General features: G+C 37.4%; 1 protein-coding gene across 8 annotated transcripts in view; it reads right to left on the minus strand.

The window, feature by feature from the left end:
* The window catches only part of Ptp99A (Protein tyrosine phosphatase 99A), a 272,777-nt gene that overhangs the window by 143,225 nt on the left and 108,547 nt on the right, over positions 1-21,005 (minus strand). For all 8 annotated transcript variants that reach the window (XM_067762743.1, XM_067762742.1, XM_067762737.1 and 5 more), the window contains exon 3: positions 3,179-3,382. In XM_067762743.1, the coding sequence (XP_067618844.1) occupies positions 3,179-3,382 (204 nt within the window). The remainder of the gene's footprint in view (positions 1-3,178; positions 3,383-21,005) is intronic.

The raw sequence follows: 21,005 nt of genomic DNA on the forward strand, positions 1-21,005 counted from the left end.
TATTTTAATTTATTTTGCATCTTCTTACAAGGCAAATTAATTACTAGCGTCTGCATGTAAGAACCCTGAAAGGATGTGTAACATCACTTTTACTCCAAATATGCTTTGACAAGCGGCCAACAACATACTGAAAATTGTATGCGTGTGTATGTAAAGGGAGCGGTAGGAGGATATGCAAATTTGTCAGTTGCAAATTAATTTTATTTTTCTTTCGCATGCAAGTAAATTAAAATGGTTGCTGAAGCCTGATGGTGGCTGGTGTTGTAAGACGCCATTTTGTTGTCTTTGAGCTGCATGCGAGTAGGCAAATGCCGTGAAGACAACGAGAAGGGAAAGCCGATAGCGCGAAGGTGAGTGACTGGGATTTCAGGCGTATGCAAGTTTTCCTTTCTGTTGCATTTGTAATTGATTTGAAAAAGTATTAAAAGACAGAAACTAAGTAACATATATCTAAAATATGGAGATAAATGTGAGTTTTTCAATTAAAGGCAAAAATTATAAATCTGATGGAGAAGAGAACGAAAATTACAGTTAAATAGGTAGCCCATAAAGTTATTCCCAATACTTTTGCATATAAATATATTAACCAAAGATTTCATGAATCCCCCATCAACAATGATAATTGGAGAAAAATCACACAAACCACAACGGAACAGTCAGGTGTCTGTATAGAGGAGGCGCTGGTATCTACGCAAATGTGTATCTACGCTCATGTCATAGTTTTCCAAACGCTAGATGATGAAGAAGTGAAAAATCGAGATACTTTTGTAAGTAGTTACACGAATGTTAGATATATTTAAATGAGTTGACCATCTTACGCTGTAAAGTTCTAGTTTCTACCACGACTCTCTTACATTGACTCATTCATCATTTAAATTTCCCTCTTATTTACTATGTACTGAAGAAGGTGGAGCGTTGACATAAACAAAATCCTACGTAAAATAGAACCTTTGAAGAGCTACAAGTCGAACTCAGATGCCTTCGGGGAGTGTCCTTATCGCTACAACAACAACGAAAGTTCAGACGAACTATTCGCTTTCAAACGATTTCGTCTAGCAATGGTTTCCTCTATCATTTTCGTTCGGCCTTTACGTTTCTTACTATATGTCCAACAGGCAGGCGAAAGCCATCATTTAACATAGTGCAAATACACCAGCAATTCGTCTCTGAGGCAAAACGAACGTTCGTTTCGTAACAGATAATGAGGCCCTTAATTTTTTTTAAATCAAGAGTACTTGATAGAAAATGTTCCTATAACCAAGCAAAAAAATATCTTAGTTTTTGAGAAAATATTTTGTACAGATAAATGAAAGCGTGTACGCGGCGCAAAATCAAATCAGTTTTGTTTGCTTTCAGAAATGTTTAAGAATTTTGTTTGAGTGTATGTTTGTCCATATATTAAGCTGACTGTTCAGATACAATAAATTTTCAATAAAAGACGATTTACGTTCTCTGAATACCTTTCTACTTAAAAATACAGTCAGATTATATCTGTAGCTAAGAGATAAGCAATCGTAACTCCCTTTCTTGCTCAAATAGAGTTAATATCTTTATAAGTTAAGGTATTAGGTTTTCTTGACCTTCTTGCAAGCTATCGTTACTTAGATATTGTCTGTTGCTTAACTTTTACATTTGAGAATGTGTATACCCATTCGTCATTTAGGTAAATAATTTATTTGTTTTGCTCATTTCTCAAAATGTAGTTATATGTACATACGACTGTTTACCTCTTATCTGAATATACTGCAGTTACATTCCTAAAAGGTTTTAAGCTAAAACAGAGGTTTCCTATTTGGTGTCACCCCTTAAAAAAATACACACAAAGCGCAATTTACCTCCGATGAAATTTAGGCCGAGACTTTTTTCCAATTTGGGCAGTGCAAATTTTTAATTTTCCAGTGAGTTGGCAGAACGGGACGTTTTATGCCGACTCCGAACGGCATCTGAAAATCATATGAATTTTTGATGAAAAGCATAAATACCCTCTAACGATGTTTTTCCGGGAGTAAAACCTAAGACTCGCCCCGCCTACCACACCGAATGTCCTGGGTTCACGTCCCGAGCAAAGCAACATCAAAACTTTAGAAACAAGTTTTTTCAATTAGAAGTTAATTTTTCTTAGCAGGGTCGCCCCTGGCAAGCACTACGGGTCATCATCTGACTGATGCCGTTCGGAGTCGGTATAAAACAAGTAGGCGCCGTCCCGCCAATTTGTAGGAAAAAATGAAGGACGACGAAAATTGGAAGAGAAACTCAGCCTAAAATCTCGTCGGAGGTTATCGCGTCTTACATACATTACAGTTGTTCCATGATCCAGAATAAAACAAATTTAATAGCGTCATATCGTAAATTGTTTTGACGGCTAAGTTATAGGTCTTTTTAATGCATGAATGCAAGTTTGTCTAAACGTCCCACTGTAGGCCCCAGTTCAGTATGTAGATGAGTCCAATATAAAACAATCTAGCCACTGATGGCTTCTTTACAACAGACAATTAGTTATGGTTTCGTTTAAAAATATTATCCCTCGTTAAAAAGAATATTTGTGCAAAGCGTCTTATTTATCTCTAACCAAATTCTAATGAACCAAAACATTCTTTCATGGAATGGTGAAAACGCTGTGTAAAATTATAATCAGCATAATTGGAAACAAACAAACTGTCATGTACGGGCTGGCAATCGTTCATATGAATGGCGGTGGGAACTTAGCGTTGCTAGAGGTTTCCTCAATTCTTTGCAAACTCCTGCTTTTAGTATTGGTCCTAGGCATTTTGCTGTCATTAGGAATTCATAAAATATTTATCAGTTCGATGAATTGCGGGTAAGAGGAATTGAAAGTTAAAGTCAATTAACTGTAATTGTCAGCAAAAGTTTATTGAGACATGATTTAAGGCGTCTCGAGAGGCTATTCCAATGTTATGAGCAAAATTTTAACATTCTGAAGTGGGAACAAAAATATTAATTAACTAAGAGCTCTTTGAACGTTGGTTGAATTTTTATTTTAAGAGAACATTCTAAAAGATTTTGTCTTTTTGGTATTAAGAGTGGTTGCGATTTTGCTTAGTTTGAATGCGGTCTTGTCATGATTTTGTTATGTCAGAATTGTGTCTTTTGCAAATTCTGAAAATTGTCTGAAAGTAAGTTTTATGGAGGTGGGTGCACGAAAATTGTTTTTACTCACTTAAATTTGGTAATTCAAAAATGATGATGCTATCCTGTGAGTTGCGTGAGTTTTTCATAATTTCTACACCTGTTTGATTCTCATGTATATGAAAGACGTGATAGCCGGCAATTGCGCCATTTTGGTTTTTCGGTGGATACCATGACATTGTGATGCTAGTCGATGTTACATTCAAAACGGTTAAATTCAATGGTTTGCTTGGAACTGCAAAGAAAAAGATATGAAATTCAAAAATAGTTATGATCTTCATATACACAGCATATAAGTACAATTTTTGTAGGTTTAACAATAATTAAAAGTTGGTACAATATATACAATTTTCATGTCGGCCGATTCTCATGCAATTTTGCGAGAATATTGAGTAGGTCTGAGAATCGGCCAACAACTTTTTTTCATACCCCTAATTTTTTTTTAGACACAATTTTTTGGAACTGCGAGATGTAAAAAGAATTGGTGAGAAGTAAAATGAGGGAAGGAGAAAGAGTAAGATTAAGATATAGAGATAGGGATAGATGGAGCGGGGGAGGGAGAAGGAGAGGGATGTAGAGAGAAAAGAACTGAGGGAAAAGACGGAAAAGGAGAAAGATACACAGAAAAAGCAAAAGTCATAGGGGAGGGTTGAATAAACGGTTAAAGAAAAGGGGCAGAAAACGAGAGTAAGCGGTAAAATATTTTTCTGCAGAAAGACCAAAACAAGGGCAGAGCAACGTCGTGCCGGTTCTGCTAGTAATTATATAAAAAATCCTATAAATATATTTTTATATATTTGACTATTTGTTACCACTAATCTGCTTGAAAGCTTGAGAAACCTATTTATTAAAAATAACTAAAGTAAAATAATTAGGCCGAATCCATTGATATACCTACAAATGGCGCCTTTTTTGATGGTGGATCAATTAACACTGAAGGATAAAGTCGCCTCTATGAGTTTAGACTTTTCTCTTCATTTTGCTTAAATTCTATCTTGAATACGTGCTTCATGATATTTTACAAACTGAGACATTCGTGACATGCAATTTTTACAAAATATTTCTTTACTAGCCTTTACCCGCGGCGCCGTCCGCAAGGAGAAAATGAAATATGTGGGCTATTCACCTTAGCCTGCTTATAAAGTTATCTGTTTAAAATTTTTTTCTGTCTAATGCATTTTATTTTTGTAATTGAGTAAAAAAAAGAACTTTATGAGCTGATAACCTGATAGGATCCCAAAATGATAACGAAATTATCCAGAAAAAGCCACGAAATGACCCCGACGCTATCGCGGACGGATCCCGAAAACCATCCAGAAACGCCCCGGAAGTGTTTCCAAAAGTTCCCGAAGTAGTCCCAAAAAAACCCGAAATGACAACGACACGATTCTAGACTTATCCAGATAACCACACAGAAATGATGCCTGAAGGGTACCAAATTGATCCCGAAATAGTCCCGAAAAAGTTCCGAAATTACCCTGACGGGCTCCCGGACGGATCTCAGAAACCATCCAGAAAATATCCAGGAAGGGTCCCTAAATTATCCCGACTAACTCCAGAAAAAGTTCCGAAATGGCTCCGAGGGGATCCACGATGGATCGCGAAAACCATACAGAAATGATTCCGGAAGGATTCCAAAATAATCCCGAAATAGTCCGGAATTGACCCAGATGGGATCCCGCACAGATCCAGAAATGATCCCGGAAGGGTGCAAAAACTATCCCGGAAAAGTAACAAAAAATCCCGAAATGGCTCCTACGGCATCCCGGACGGATCCAGAAATGATCTCGGAAGGGTCCCCAAATGATCCCAAAATGGTCCCGAAATGACCCTGATGGATCCGGCAAACCATCAAGAAATTATGCCGAAAGGGTCCCAAAATGATCCCGAAATAATACAGAAAAAGTCACGAAACGACCCCTAGAGGATCCCCAAATGATCCCGTATTAGCCCCGAAAAGGTCCCGAAATAACCCCGACGGGATCCCGGACAAATCCCGAAAACTATCCAGAAATGATGCCGGAAGGAATCCCAAATGATTCCGTAAAAGTCCCGCATTGATTCCGACGGGATCCCGAACGGATACCGAAAATCATCCAGAAGTGATGCCGGAAAGGTCCTCAAATGATCACCTAATAGTCCCGAAATGACCCTTAAGGGGTAATGGACGGATCCCATAAACCATCCAGAAATGATCCCGATATATTCCCGAAGAAGTCCCGAAATGACCCTGACGGGATCTCGAACGCACCCCCAAATGACCCTGACGGGATCCCGGACAGATCCCGAAATCCATCAAGAAATGATCTTGGGAGGGACCCCAAATGATCCCGAAAAAGTCCCGCAATGATTCCGAGGGGATCCTGATCGGATACCGATAACCATCCAGAAGTGATGCCGGAAAAGTCCTCAAATGATCACCTAATACCAAAATGACCCTGACGGCATCCCGGACTTATCCCAAAATCCATCCAGAAATGATTTTGGGAAGGTCCCAAAATTATCCCGAAATAGTCTCGGAAAAGTTCAGAAATTACCCTGACGGGTTCCCGGACGAATCCTGAAAGCCATCTCTAAATGATCCCGAAAAAGTCCCGAAATGACCCTGACTGGACCCCGAAAGGATCCCGAAAACTATCCAGAAATGATGCCGGAAATGTCCTCAAATGATCACCTAATAGTTCCGAAAAGACCCTGACGGGATCCCGAACGGATCCCGACAACTATCTAGAAATGATGCCGAAAGGGCCCGCAAATGATCCCGTATTAGTCGAGAAAAAGTCCCGAAATGAACCCGACGGGATGCCGAACGAATCCCAAAAACCAGCCAGAAATGCTGCCGGAAGGGACACCAAATGATCCCGAAAAAGTCCCGCAATAATTCCGACGGGATCCTGAGCGGATACCGAAAACCATCCAGAAGTGATGCCGAAAAGGTCCTCAAATGATCACCTAATAGTCCCAAAATGAACCTGACGGCATCCCGGACAGATCCCGAAATCCATCCAGAAATGATCTTGGGAGGGTCCCAAAATTATCCCGAAATAGTCTGGGAAAAGTCCAGAAATTACCCTGACGGATACCGGACGAATCCTGAAAACCAATCTTAAATGATGCCGAAAAAGTCCCGAAATGACCCTGATGGGACCCGGAAAGGATCCCGAAAGCTAATCAGAAATGATGCCGGAAAGGTCCTCAAATGATCTCCCAATAGTTCCGAAAAGACCCTGACGGGATCCCGAATGGATCCCGACAACTATCCAGAAATGATACCGAAAGGGCCCGCAAATGATCCCGTATTAGTCGAGAAAAAGTCCCGAAATGACCCCGACGGGGTGCCGGACGAATCCCAAAAACCATCCAGAAATGATTTTGGAAGGGACCCCAATGATCCCGAAAAGGTCCCGCAATTATTCCGACGGGAATCTGAACGGATACCGAAAACCATCCAGAAGTGATGCCGGAACGGTCCTCAAATGCTCACCTAATAGTCCCAAAATGACCCTGAGGGCATCCCGGACAAATCCCGAAATCCATCCAGAAATGATCTTGGGAAGGTCCCAAAATGATCCCGAAATAGTCTCGGAAAAGTCCAGAAATTACCCTGACGGGTTCCCGGACGAATCCTGAAAGCCATCCTTAAATGATCCCGAAAAAGCCCCGAAATGACCCTGACGGGATCCCGAAAGGATTCCAAAAACTATCCAGAAATGATGCCGGAAAGGTCCTCAAATGATCCCCTAATAGTTCCGAAATGACCGTGACGGGATCCCGAACGGATCCCGACAACTATCTAGAAATTATGCCGAAAGGGTCCGCAAATGATCCCGTATTAGTCGAGAAAAAGTCCCGAAATGACCCCGACGGGATCCCGGACGAATCCCAAAAACCATCCAGAAATGATGCCGGTAGGTATCCCAAATGATCCCGAAATAATCCCGAAATGACCTCGTCGGCATCCCGGACGGATACCGAAAATTATCCAGTAATGATGCCGGAAAGGTCCACAAATGATCACCTAATAGTCCCGAAATTACCCTGATGGGATCCCGGACGGATCCCGAAAACCATCAAGAAATGATGCCGGAAGAGCCCCCAAATGATCCCGAAAAAGTCCCCAAATGACCCCGACGATATCCCGGACGGATATCGAAAACCATCCAGAAATGATGCCGGAAGAGCCCCCAAATGATCCCGAAAAAGTCCCCAAATGACCCCGACGAGATCCCGCACGGATCCCGAAAACCTTCCAGAAATGATGCCGGAAGAGCCCCAAATGATCCCGAAAAAGTCCCCAAATGACCCCGACATACTCCAGAAAAGGTTCCGAAATGGCTCCGAGGGAATCAACGACGGATCGCGAAAACCATACAGAAATGATTCCGGAAGGATCCCAAAATGATCCCGAAATAGTCCGGAAATGACCCAGATGGGATCCCGCACATATCCAGAAATGATCCCGGAAGGGTCCAAAAACTATCCCGGAAAAGTAACAAAAAATCCCGAAATGGCTCCTACGGCATCCCGGACGGATCCAGAAATGATCTCGGAAGGGTCCCCAAATGATCCCAAAATGGTCCCGAAATGACCCTGATGGATCCGGCAAACCATCAAGAAATTATGCCGGAAGGGTCCCCAAATGATCCCGAAATAAAACAGAAAAAGTCACGAAACGACCCCTAGAGGAACCCCAAATGATCCCGTATTAGCCCCAAAAAAGTCCCAAAATGACCCTGACGGGATCCCGAAAGGATTCCGAAAACAATACAGAAATGATATCGGAAAGGTCCTCAAATGATCCCCTAATAGTCCTGAAATGACCGTGACGGGATCCCGACAACTATCCAGAAATGATGCCGAAAGGGTCCGCAAATGATCCCGTATTAGTCGAAAAAAAGTCCCGAAAGGACCACGACGGGATCCCGGACGAATCCCAAAAACTATCCACAAATGATACCGGTAGGTATCCCAAATGATCCCGAAATAGTCCCGAAATGACCTCGTCGGCATCCCGGATGGATCCCGAAAATTATCCAGAAATGATGCCGGAAAGGTTCCCAAATGATCCCCTAATAGTCCCGAAATTACCCTAATGGGATCCCGGACGGATCCCGAAAACCATCCAGAAATGATGCCGAAAGGGTTCCCAAATGATCCCGTATTACTCGCGAAAAAGTCCCGAAATGACCCCGACGGGATCCCGGACGGATCCCGAAAACCATCCAGAAATGATGCCGAAAGGGTTCCCAAATGATCCCGTATTAGTCGCGAAAAAGTCCCGAAATGACCCCGACGGGATCCCGGATGGATCCCGAAAACCATCCAGAAATGATGCCGGATGAGCCCCAAAATGATCTCGAAAAAGTCCCCAAATGACCCCGACGAGATCCCGGACGGATCCCGAAAACCATCCAGAAATGATGCCGGAAGAGCCCCCAAATGATCCCGAAAAAGTCCCCAAATGACCCCGACGATATCCCGGACGGATCCCGAAAACCATCCAGAAATGATGCCGGAAGAGCCCTCAAATGATCCCGAAAAAGTCCCCATATGACCCCGACGAGATTCCGCACGGATCCCGAAAACCATCCAGAAATGATGCCTGAAGGGTCCCCAAATGATCGCGAAATAGTCCCGAAATGATTCCGGAATAGTCCCGAAAATTTTCCAAAATAACCCCGACGGGATCCCGGACGGATCCCGTAAACTATACAGAAATGATCCCGGAAGGGTCCCAAAATGATCCCGAAATAGTCCCGAAAAAGTCCCGAAATTACCCCGGCGTAATCCCGGACCGATCCCGAAAACCATCCAGAAATGATCCCGGAAGGGTCTCGATATGACCCTTACGGGATTACAAATAAAGTGAAGCTAATTATAAAACCATGTTAATAAGGCAGCAGGCGCATTGGAGCGAATAAAAAGTTAGATAGAAACATACAGGTAAAGCTAATAAAAGCGTGCTAATAAAAACAATTGATGGAGGGCGGATGGCGGGAGTAGAGGAGAGGACCACTGATCGTTCCTCCAAAATTGTCTAGATCTCGTTCTGTATGTACCAGATACCAAAAACTATTGATTTAGGAGAAAATTTAGATTGAGTTATAACAATTTATGGATTTTACACCAGAGGGGGGATAAAGGGGGGCGGGCGGAGGGTGTCACTGCTTAATTTGTAAGCCCTCGACTTATTTGACCCCTTGAGTCTGTGATAAGGCCAGTATACGTAAAGTTATAATGTGTAAAAATTATGAAAAATAATTTCTCGAAGGGTCGTGGGACCCCCACCCCTCTTTCTATGTTCGAAAAAAATTTCGCTAGTAGACTACTCTCTGTGTCCCAAATTTTATCAAAATCCGTGTAGCCATTCTGGCGTGATTCAGTCGCAAAGACGAAAAAATATAATAATTAAATTATAACTGTTCCTAGGGGGCGGGGACCACGCCCCTTGTGAAAAATATATAGCTAGTAGATCCTTCTAGACTATTGGCTATATGTGTGCAAAATTTCATCCAAATCGGTCCAGCCGTTCTTGCGTTATTGAGTCACAAAGACAAACGTCTGGACAAACATCCAAACATCCAAACATCCAAACATCCAAACATCCAAACATCTAAACATCCAAACATCCAAACATCTTAACATCCAAACTTCCCCATTTATAATATATATTAGATGTTATGTGGCCCAATTTAGCAAGATAAGACAACCTAGAAATTTCGAAGTTCAAATAAAAACGTTCGTATGACACTCGGGTGCCATATGATGGGATTTATATTCGGTAAGAAAAAAGAAATATTTTTTGAATTATTTTATTGTACGTTACACAATCAGAACTCTGACAACTAAGACATCATAATATATGTATCATATACATAAAAGGGGTACAATCCGTCTTCAAGGAATAGATTGCCTACATTTGAAAATTGGTCTTTTCTCCCTATCTTATCACTTACCATTCTAGTCCTCTTCTGCTTTGTTTTCCATTTATCCTGTCTATTCCTGTTCTCTTCTTGCTCCCTATCTATCGCTTCCGAACTCACTTCCATTATCACTGTCATTCCTGCTTCCACTCCCAATCGTATACCCACTCCCATTCCCACTAAAACTCCCATACTACTCTCATTCCTATTCCCGTTTTCATTTCCAGTATAGTAAAATTGCAATTTATTAAAGACGCTCAGACTCAAAAGATATTCCCAGGCCCCATGATAGAAGTTTAAAAGACAGGGCGTTATTGAGTGCAGGATCACTTGAAACCCTTTCACGATTCCAATTGGTTGTTGAAAAGCCTAGCAAGTTAAGCGTCTATTACTGAATGATGACAATGCAGGAGATATTTAAAACAATTAACGCGTAAAAACTAGAATGCAAACATTTCCTATAAATTTGATTCCTTTCCTTTGATAACTTAAGGTCGTAAAATCGTGTCAATTTTGAACCCAAATCAAACCGACGATATAATAAAACGCATCTTGTTAACAACACTAAGAATTCTATCCTCGAACATGTCAACAGATTTTGAATCCTTTGTAACTTTTATAGCTTTTCAGTGACAACAATAGTGATAACCAAAAATGCAATAAAATATAGTATAATAAGTTAAACAAGTGATATACAAAACGTCAAGGATTATAAAAGAACACATACCCCTTCTTACGCAACTAAGACCACGTATATGCCATAGTATTTTGTTCAAATTGGGGAAGATCTTCAAAAGTAAGATGGTACATTGCAATAAAAGTCAATAGCTATCGCCTTAAGGTCAGAGTCTTGTTGTTGTTGAGTTTGTAGGGCATTGTAAACATTATAAGAATGCACTTGACTATTAAGTTAAAAGGCTAAAGAAGGCAACCAAATGCTCATATAAAAATACACAAACATATAGATATACACACAAACAAACACTCACACAGAGCTGAGTCATTTTCAATAGCCATAAGCCTTAAGCAAACGAATAAAGCGCCAAAGATAACAAAGCGCAAAAGTAAAGTGACTAAAAATTTTTGTTCGTATTTGGAGAACCAGCAACTTTTCAGTGAATTTTAACAATTCCCTTTACTTGTAGTAAGTATTTTTGTCTATTGTTTTCAATTTGATATTTACCTCATTGTTCTACTATGATTGTGATGCTGGTTAAATGGGACACGCCCATTGGAAATTTTGCTTTTTGTAGAAAATTAACGTAAAATCATTGAATTCAGATGAAAAAGGCATTTGCAAATAGAGAATAATAACAAAGTTGTGGTGGAATGAAAGTGGCGTGGTAAGAAAAGAAAAGTGGATGATTTTGAAGAGGCACCAAGGGACAAGGTCAATAAATATATATGTATGTGATACTTACAGTTACTTTCATGCGAAATGGGAACGTAGAATTTGAAAACTTCTCTACTTAAATTTTTTTCTTGATTAGAAGTGACAAGAAAAAAATCATGCTTTCTATTTAATGGTCTCAACAGTTTAATATTTTATGTGGATATTCTTATTTGGGAATAAACTCCTTACATAAACTTTGGAGCGACTGTAGCAGGCATATTATGGTCAAAGTCTTGCCTATTCCGAATATGTTCATATGAGTTTACATCTACGTATAATATGTATATCTCTGGTACCTCGACTGGGCAAATTTATATCAAGCAGTAGTCAGAGACGTAAAACTAAAAAAAAAAAAAATACAGCTGTGCTTATTTATCAAAGGTGCTGTGAAAAACAGTGTCAATAGCGTTCTTAGTCGCCGTTTTTATATCGTTCTTATTCTCGCGTGTACCAAAAATTCGTACTGGGTAGAGCTTTGAGAAGCTGTCGGCAGGGACTTTTCGGGCCTGAGTTAAAAAAATAGTACTAAAACAGATTTGCAGACTTTGGATTTAGATAAAGCCGTATTGTGCTACATAGTAAACGCATTCTCCCCTATTCACGAAGGGAGGATAGTGAAGGCAAAACAGAGAGAGAGATATTGACATCCACGCTACTTTATGGCTCTGAACAGCGGGCAAGCATACTTAAGACGAGGAACTGCAATAATCTTCTAAATTTTACACAGCGAACAACAGCTTTGAAAGTAGCCTCCGCTTACCGCACAGTATCAGAACCAGCCATATATATGTATTATAAACGGAGCAACTCCCATCGCCATTATAACGCTAAAGAGACGAAGAAAAGGGTAAGCAAAAATGCGCACGAATCAAGAGCTCATGCAAGCAGTTTCATTATAAAACAAGTAAAGGTGTCTAAGTTCGGGTGTAACCGAACATTGTATACTCAGCGTGAGCTTCAATTGTGCATTTTATTTCAGCTAAATTACTTTTCTACATAACACGTGGCACCGCCCGTTTAAAAAAATGTCTCCCAATTTAATCTTACAATAAAACTTGATAAGTGATATATCATTGATTCAAAACTATTTTTTGCTTAGTTATAGCTTATTATTCTAGTCTACGACCCTTTTAAACTCGTTCCATATCTAAGTTGCCGTGGTCCTTAACCGATCCCGTCCATTTTTAGTAGAAATATTTTCTCCTATAAGGAAAATTTGTGTACCCAATTTTATTACGATCCGTTAATTTTTCTTCGAGTTATGGCTCCCGAAACATAGAAAATTGTTTAGTCATAAAAGGGGCGGTGCCACACCCATTTTCAAAAATTTTAGTGTTTTCCAATTTAATGCTATAATTAAATTTAGAAAGTAAAGTTCTATTGACACAAATCTCTTTTTTGCAAAGATATAGCTTATTTTATTCGTCCGTGACTCTTTTATAAATCTTTTTTATAAAAGTAGGCGTGGTCCTTAACCGGTTTCGTTAATTTTTCTTCAAAGCATCCCTTATAGCAAAGGCAACCTATCTGCCGAATCTTGTTACGATAGGTTTAACGATTTTTGATTTATGATTAATAATATTTGTAAAATTGATTTTATCACAAGTGGGCGGTACCACGCCCATTTAAAAAATTTTTTTTAAAATTTTATCAAAAGTCTCAATATCAGCCCACATGTCAAATTTCAACATTCTAGGTGTATTATTTACTAAATTATCAGGTTTTTTGTGTTTTCCAAAATTTTACATATATAAAAAGTGGGGTGGTTATCATCCGATATCGCTCATTTTCAACACCAATCTATTCTGGGTCCAGGTAAGCTGGTGTACAAAATTTGGTGAAGATATCTCAATATTTACTCAAGTTGTCGTGTTAACGGACGGACGGATGGACTAATCAAATTTTTTTTCGATACTGATGATTTTGATATATGGAAGTCAATACCTATCTCGATTCTTTTATACCTTTACAACCAACCGTTATCCAATCAAAGTTAATATACTCTGTGTGCAAAGCACGCTGAGTATAACAAGACTGCTACTTCTTAATAAGTTTTCGAACTAAGAAAATAAAACACATATTTCCGATACCAAAGAGGATATATATAATAAGAGACGTCACTCGTTACTTTGCACAATGTTTTGGTTAGGGTAATCGCAGGTTTTTTTGGGCGAGATACGCATAAGTGTCTTTATACATTTTTGTGGGGTATTTGTGTTTATTTTTCCGACTGTATTTAATTAACTAATTAATTCTCTTTCCAAAAATCACACTTGCATAAGGTGTCTACACGACATGGATAAATGCGAGACAATTAAAAATGCCCCTCATAGTAAACATTAGGTATACATTTTTTTAATTTCTAGCGAGTTACTCGCCACTCGTAGCAGACTGGTGGCTCTTATTATATTTATCCTCTTTGCCGATACTACCGTTGTTTTAAATTATCATGACATAGTTTTAGGCGCTGTTTTTGCATATAAATGAAAATGAACAATTGAACTTTTTCCTTTTTGAGGTTTAAATAAAACTGTTTTTTTTTTATACTCAGCGTGCTTTGCACACAGATTATATTACCTTTGATTGGATAACGGTTGGTTGTACAGGTATAAAAGAATCGAGATAGATATAGACTTCCATATATCAAAATCATCAGTATCGAAAAAAAATTTGATTAGTCCGTCCGTCCGTCCGTTAACACGACAACTTGAGTAAATATTGAGATATCTTCACCAAATTTGGTACACTAGCTTATCTGGACCCAGAATATATTGGTGTTGAAAATGAGCGATATCGGATGATAACCACCCCACTTTTTATATATGTAAAATTTTGGAAAACACAAAAACCTGATAATTTAGTAAATATTACACCTAGAATGTTGAAATTTGACATGTGGGCTGATATTGAGACTCTTGATAAAAATTGAAAAAATCTTTAAAATGGGCGTAGCACCGCCCACTTCTGATAAAATAAATGTTAAAGATAATATTAATCATAAATCAAAAACCGTTAAACTTATCGTAACAAAATTCGGCAGAGAATAAGGAATGCTTTGAAGAAAAATTAACGAAATCTGTTAAGGACAACGCGCACTTTTATATAAAAGATTTTTAAAATGGTCGTGGACGAATAAAATAAGTTATATCTTTGCAAAAAATTGTTTTGAACCAATGATATTTCACTTATCAAGTTTTATTGTAAGAGGAAATGGGGAGAATTTTTTTAAACGGGCGGTGCCACGTGTTATGTAGAAAAGTAATTTATCTGAAATGAAATGTACAATTGAAGCTCACGCTGAGTATATAATTTTCGGTTACACCCGAACTCAGGCACCTTTACTTGTTTTGTGTTGAACTTTAGTACAAAGTGTGTAGTTTTTACCGATGCGTAGTACTTTTTGAAGTAAGCTCATAAAAGTATCAGTAAAGAAAGCTTTATAAATTAGGTAAAAACTGTATTTACTTACGTAACAACATATGTACATGTGAGAATCATTGTATGCTTATATGTAAGTACTTAAATACCCATGCACATTATGTACTCTCTACGTGTCCATGAGTTCAATCGATGAGTGATTGGAATAATAAAATATTACTGAGCGTCTTTGCATATTTTTAGGCGCTTTGCCCTACAGCTATAAATGTTTGATCCGATGAAATTGCCCATGTAACAGACAAAAGAAAGTAAAGCCAATAGACATCAAAATACAACCAGGCTTTTGTATATTTAAAGAAATCCGATGGTTTGCACATACAACTTAATATAACAAGAACAAAATTTTATATGATTTTTGTTATCAACAAAACAACGAGTAGGCACAGTTAAGAGGATAAAAAATATTTAATAACTTGAGCTTATGTGTATGTTTTTTTTTCTGGAAAGAAGCACTTTTCAAATTAAATTCTATTCAATTCTATTGAGTACAAAGGCGTACACGAAAAGACGTTGAGCGCTATACACATGAACGTATGTTCGTATGCAAGTAGAAATTACTGAGATACCCAATTCAGTGAAAATCACACACATTTCTTTTATTTTTTTTTATAAAAAATGTGTATGGGAAAAGCTGTCGATAGCTTAACATTTAAAATCATCATAATCAACAAAAAATTTCGTTTTTTTGAAAAGAGCTTATTTATTACAACCGATACCGATAACGTGTTACGAGTATTTAATTATCGACGTAATATTGGCAACGAATTTATCGTCAGGTTATCGGTTTGTAATTGGCTTGGTTCAGATATGTTATCGATTTTATAGTGATAGTAGGTAGCATGCTGATGTAAACTGGTGACACTCCGATAAAAAATCAATATCTTTTCGATATCAAATTGATAGCTGTTGGATAACTTAACGATTATTAGTCGACAATTTTTCGATAAAGACTGCATTTCTATACCTTATTGCTAACAAATCCATAACTTATCTATAATATTTTGATTTATCGATAGCTTTAGGATAACGGCTCATACTAAAAACAAAAAACAATCAAGGCCGAGCTTCTCTACTAATTTCCATTATGCTCTTATCAATTTTTCCTACAGCCTAGCAGGGCGGGACCTACATGTTTTACGTATTACGTACGACTGGAAATGCATCTGCAAGGCAGATTTGTTTTCATTGAGAATCTTTTAGTAGCAGAAATACACTCGGAGTGTTTGCCAAATCAGTGTGAGGGGCGACCCGGCTTGAAAAGACTTTAATATAATTTTTTGATGCTTTTTTGCCGGGACTTGAACCCAGATCTTCGGTGTGGTAGGCGGAACACGCTACCGCAACCGATATCAAGGTAGTTATTAGTTGATAACCTTTGCTATCGGCGGCAGATTTGTTACATCTCGATGGACAAATTGATAACTGTTATATACCTCATCGATAAAACACCATGAGCAAACCGATAACTCCCTAAAAACGAACCTTTGACACTTTAATAACAATTTGACAACACTTTTTCAGGTTTTGGCTTCGGCTTTGCTTACTAATCTTTCCTTTTCTCTCCTCTTTTCTCCTTTTCTTTTTCCTTTCGTTATCTTAGCTAGCCTTGGATTCGTCAACGTTGCAGTAACCAGAAGCATCGTCATTATCAACACATCATTATCTACATTTTTATTATGTAAATTTTTTTTTTTTTTGCTCTCTGTCTTCGTCTAACTTCGCTCATATCAACTTTACTACGTATATTGTTCCCGCATTAGCTACGCTACACCCTACGGTTACATTCTGTATTCCCCCATACTGCATAACACTACATAGTAAAGGCTGAGCATACGCCTACAATACGCTAACGTCCACATTCCTCCATATCGTGACCAAAGAAACGTTAAATGGCTCGCTCTTTAAATAAAAAAAAAAAAGTACAATAACAAAAATCAATCGGAAGTCTCCGAGTTTGAATTTCAGTTTAAGACCAGCTTTTTCAATAGTTGATTAAGCTAAGCTTAAACTAAGTTTTCTTAAACTCGACTTATAATTCGAACTCCAGTTAAACTACAGAGCAGTTTTTCAGTCAGGTCGCCTTTTTTGTATGGCAACATTATTTTTTTATTATGTAGATAATAGCTCTCAAATGAGTTTACAGCATATTTCTCCAGTTTATTGGATATTGATTTAATATTATGTACAAACACACATCAAATTGGCAATTTATACCATTTGGGTTATTTATTATGCAATTTAACATATAATAAATTGTAATAATAAATTGCCAATTTAAAAAAAAAATGCGTAATATATTGTTTCGAACTGCAAATGCAACCATGTAAAGTGTGTTTGCTGAGTAGATTTAAACGTCAGTTACGCATGGCTCAATTACGTGGTTTGCTCGTCTCATCAGTTGATTTTATTTTTTTCATTTCACTGGAGCAGGGATTGCAAACTCAAAATCAAACCAAAACATTGAACACATTTTCTTACAACACACAAAAATTTCGAAGTTTTATGTTTTCATTCCATTCCATTCGCATAATACCAACACCCACATTTTGACAGTCTGAACAAAGGTATGCTGTTGCTGTAGAGATGAGCCTATCAGTTATCAAATTATTATTGTGTAAGCTAAATTGAGTTGTACGAACACCGCTCAATTTAAATCGAAATTGCTTCAATTTATTTTTCTGTTTGAACAAAGTATAAGGTAGAGTTGCAAAAAAGTGTTCGCCAACAGCGGTTTATTGTGAGAAATAATAATTATACATGTTAGTTTTGTTTTCGTGAAAATACTGTTGAATTGGAATTTTTCATATGAGCCTAATTAGAGAACCACACTTGAGTACAAGTTGGGAACTATTTTTCAACTTAACCACTGTTTCGAGCAAATTTTAGAAGTATGCCAGTTATAACACCAGCTCTAACAGCAATCAATCTCAAATGCTTGTTGGACATATTTAACGCAATCTTTTCCTCCAAATTTGTGCTATCCGAATGTTCAATGGCACCTACAAAAGATTCAATTAAAGCTGAAATTTTTTGGTGGGTATGTATTTAAAGAGGATTACTTCATCAGCTGACGAAGAGTGTTAACGTATGTAGAACGTTGAATAAATAGGTACACATAGATATACATATATAAGCAATAGTCAATATGGAAATGGCCAATTAAACTCTCTTTGTGTAAGGATCAAACGAGCTTAAATAATCAAATAACAAGAAACGTGGCGGAAGCAAGAAAGGCTGCCAAGCAAAGAAGTTAAATCAAATAAAAAAATATGTATTGCTTAAATAAAAAGCAAAAAACAATTTTAATCAATATGTTATTGTACGCTTGAGAAACGAGATAAGTGTACATATACATATACATGTAGGTATGTCCATATACATATGTACGTATGAGTATTCAAGCAAGGTACTCCAAATTCCTGGCATATTTTAGTGCAATAGCCAACCTAAAGGACGCTTGCATATCCATGCAAACGTATTTAGAGTGCCCATCAGTGGACAATATCGTAAAGGATAAAAATTCACTTCTACATATTGAACGGAAGTGACATATAAAGAATGTACACATTCAAAGTGAAAAAGCAAACTTAAAGATTGCTATTGATAAGAGCTGACAGAAGAATAGCGAATATAAACGAATAGTAAGATTCATATGTAATTTTAATATATACCAAATTGTAAGCATCCACGTTTATTGAGTGTATGTGTATTAGACTGGGTCGAAAAAAAAAGTTGCTAATGTCCGCCCCTAAATTTGAAGATTATGTTGAGAGGGTTTCGGACAATTTTTTTTTATTTTTTTTGATCCTTCTAAATACAGCCAAAAGGATTTTTTAGTTATAACTTGGTTATTTGACGTCCGATTTTTTAAAATGGTGTGTCATTATTTTGGCCTTGGGAAGCTTCACATTTCTGTTTAATGTCCTTTTAAGCTATGAAGTCGTTTTCACATAATTAGGTCAGCTAACAAAATTTTACCCCCTAATGTATGTTTTTTTCCTTACCAAACGAAAGTACTTAAAAATTCAAGTAAATGTTGCTTTGAAACCATATTACTAAAATAATAAAAAAAGAAGTTATAGCACTTTCAATATTTATTGCAACTTTTATTTTACCTGATCCGTATTATACTTAGACCTGAAACTCTTGATATTTTTGGAGGAAAAATTGCGGGGTTTGCTTTAAAAAGTTAATAAAGATATGCCAAATATCATGAATAGGGGAAGTCAAAGTTAATAAGTGAGTCAAACCTGTTGTTTCGTATTTATAATAATAACACTTTTTTTCTGTGTATTGGACAAACCCACTTTTTCGTAGAGATTGAGGCCTAAGTTAACAAAGTACTATCTCCGTTTTTCGAACTTAGCCTCCAAAAAATAGATATTGGCTTACGAAGTTTGAAGTTCGAAATTCTACATTTCGAAATTTTATTTTATTTTTTTGTTAACGCGTTCAGCAAATTGAACAAGTAAAAATGTGGGCGTGGTCCGCCTTTTTCCCTTATTATAAGGGCTGGATTCTTTTTTTTGAGAAATTTAGTATAACAGCTGTTATACTAAATATCTCAAAAAAAAGAATCCAGCCCTTATAATAAGGGAAAAAGGCGGACCACGCCCACATTTTTACTTGTTCAATTTGCTGAACGCGTTAACAAAAAAATAAAATAAAATTTCGAAATTTTGAACTTCGAACTTCAAACCTCCTAAGCCGATATCTATTTTTTGGAGGCTTAGTTCGAAAAACGGAGATAGTACTTTGTTAACTTAAGCCTCAATCTCTACGAAAAAGTGGGTTTGTCCAATACACAGAAAAAAAATGTTGTTATTATAAATTCGAAACAACAGGTTTGACTCACTTATTAACTTTGACTTCCCCTATTCATGATATTTGGCATATCTTTATTAACTTTTTAAAGCAAACCCCGCAATTTTTCCTCCAAAAATATCAAGAGTTTCAGGTCTAAGTATAATACGGATCAGGTAAAATAACAGTTGCAATAAATATTGAAAGTGCTATAACTTCTTCGTTTATTATTTTAGTAATATGGTTTCAAAGCAACATTTACTTGAATTTTTAAGTACTTTCGTTTGGTAAGGAAAAAAACATACATTAGGGGGTAACATTTTGTTAGCTGACCTAATTATGTGAAAACGACTTAATAAATTAAAAGGACATTAAACGGAAATGTGAAGCTTCCCAAGGCCAAAATAATGTCATATCAATTTTAAAAATCGGACGTCAAATAACCAAGTTACAACGAAAAATCCTTTTGGGCTGTATTTCGAAGGATCAAAAAAAATTAAAAAAATTTTCCGAAACCCTCTCAACATAATCTTCAAATTTAGGGGCGGACATTAGCAACTTTTTTTTTTCTGTATGGGGACCAACCCAATCTAATGTGTATAATGTAGAGTAGAAAGTTAATAGCATATGTAAATTCTTAAACAAATAAAAAATGACGCGAGTATCAAGTACTCGTGAAGTTCGATGCATAACCATACCGATGTACATCTAGAAAACTTTTAAATAAACCAGACCTCACCCAGGGGTTGAATTTAAACAGAAGCAGATTTGGTAAGGTTGAACTGGCCGGTCCGTGAGGACCTCCATAGACTGAATGAGTCCGTAGTGTTACCAGAAGTTTTTTAACGACTAAACTGAAAAAGCCCTATCCAAAACCAGGACCTATGTTATAAAATAACTCCCTCCTCTTTGTAAATACTATAAGCTTTCCAGGACCTATGCCGCTTGCTGCTACTAGATCTAACAGTCTTAACGCTCCTAATAGCTGTAGTCTTATTCTAGCAAGCGCAGGGCACGACCAAAAAACGTGCTCGATTATTTGCTCTTCAAACCCGCACTTCCAACATCTGCTTTACATCTGTAATGGATGTGAAAGCTTATAGCAATTTCTTTTCTGAAATAAATTGTTGCCTAAGTAAATGATAAAGCCTTAATAGAGTTACTCCTAGCCCAGAAGATTTTGAACATTTATAGTGTATGCAAAGAACATAAATAGCTACCCCGTGATAATAAAAATGCATTAGCAATTGTTTCCTTAATTTCAATTTTCTTCGCATAAAAATGTGTGCAATTACGAAAAT

Source organism: Eurosta solidaginis, chromosome 1 (genome assembly GCF_040869045.1).
Source record: "Eurosta solidaginis isolate ZX-2024a chromosome 1, ASM4086904v1, whole genome shotgun sequence".
In the NCBI taxonomy this organism is placed as follows: domain Eukaryota; kingdom Metazoa; phylum Arthropoda; class Insecta; order Diptera; family Tephritidae; genus Eurosta; species Eurosta solidaginis.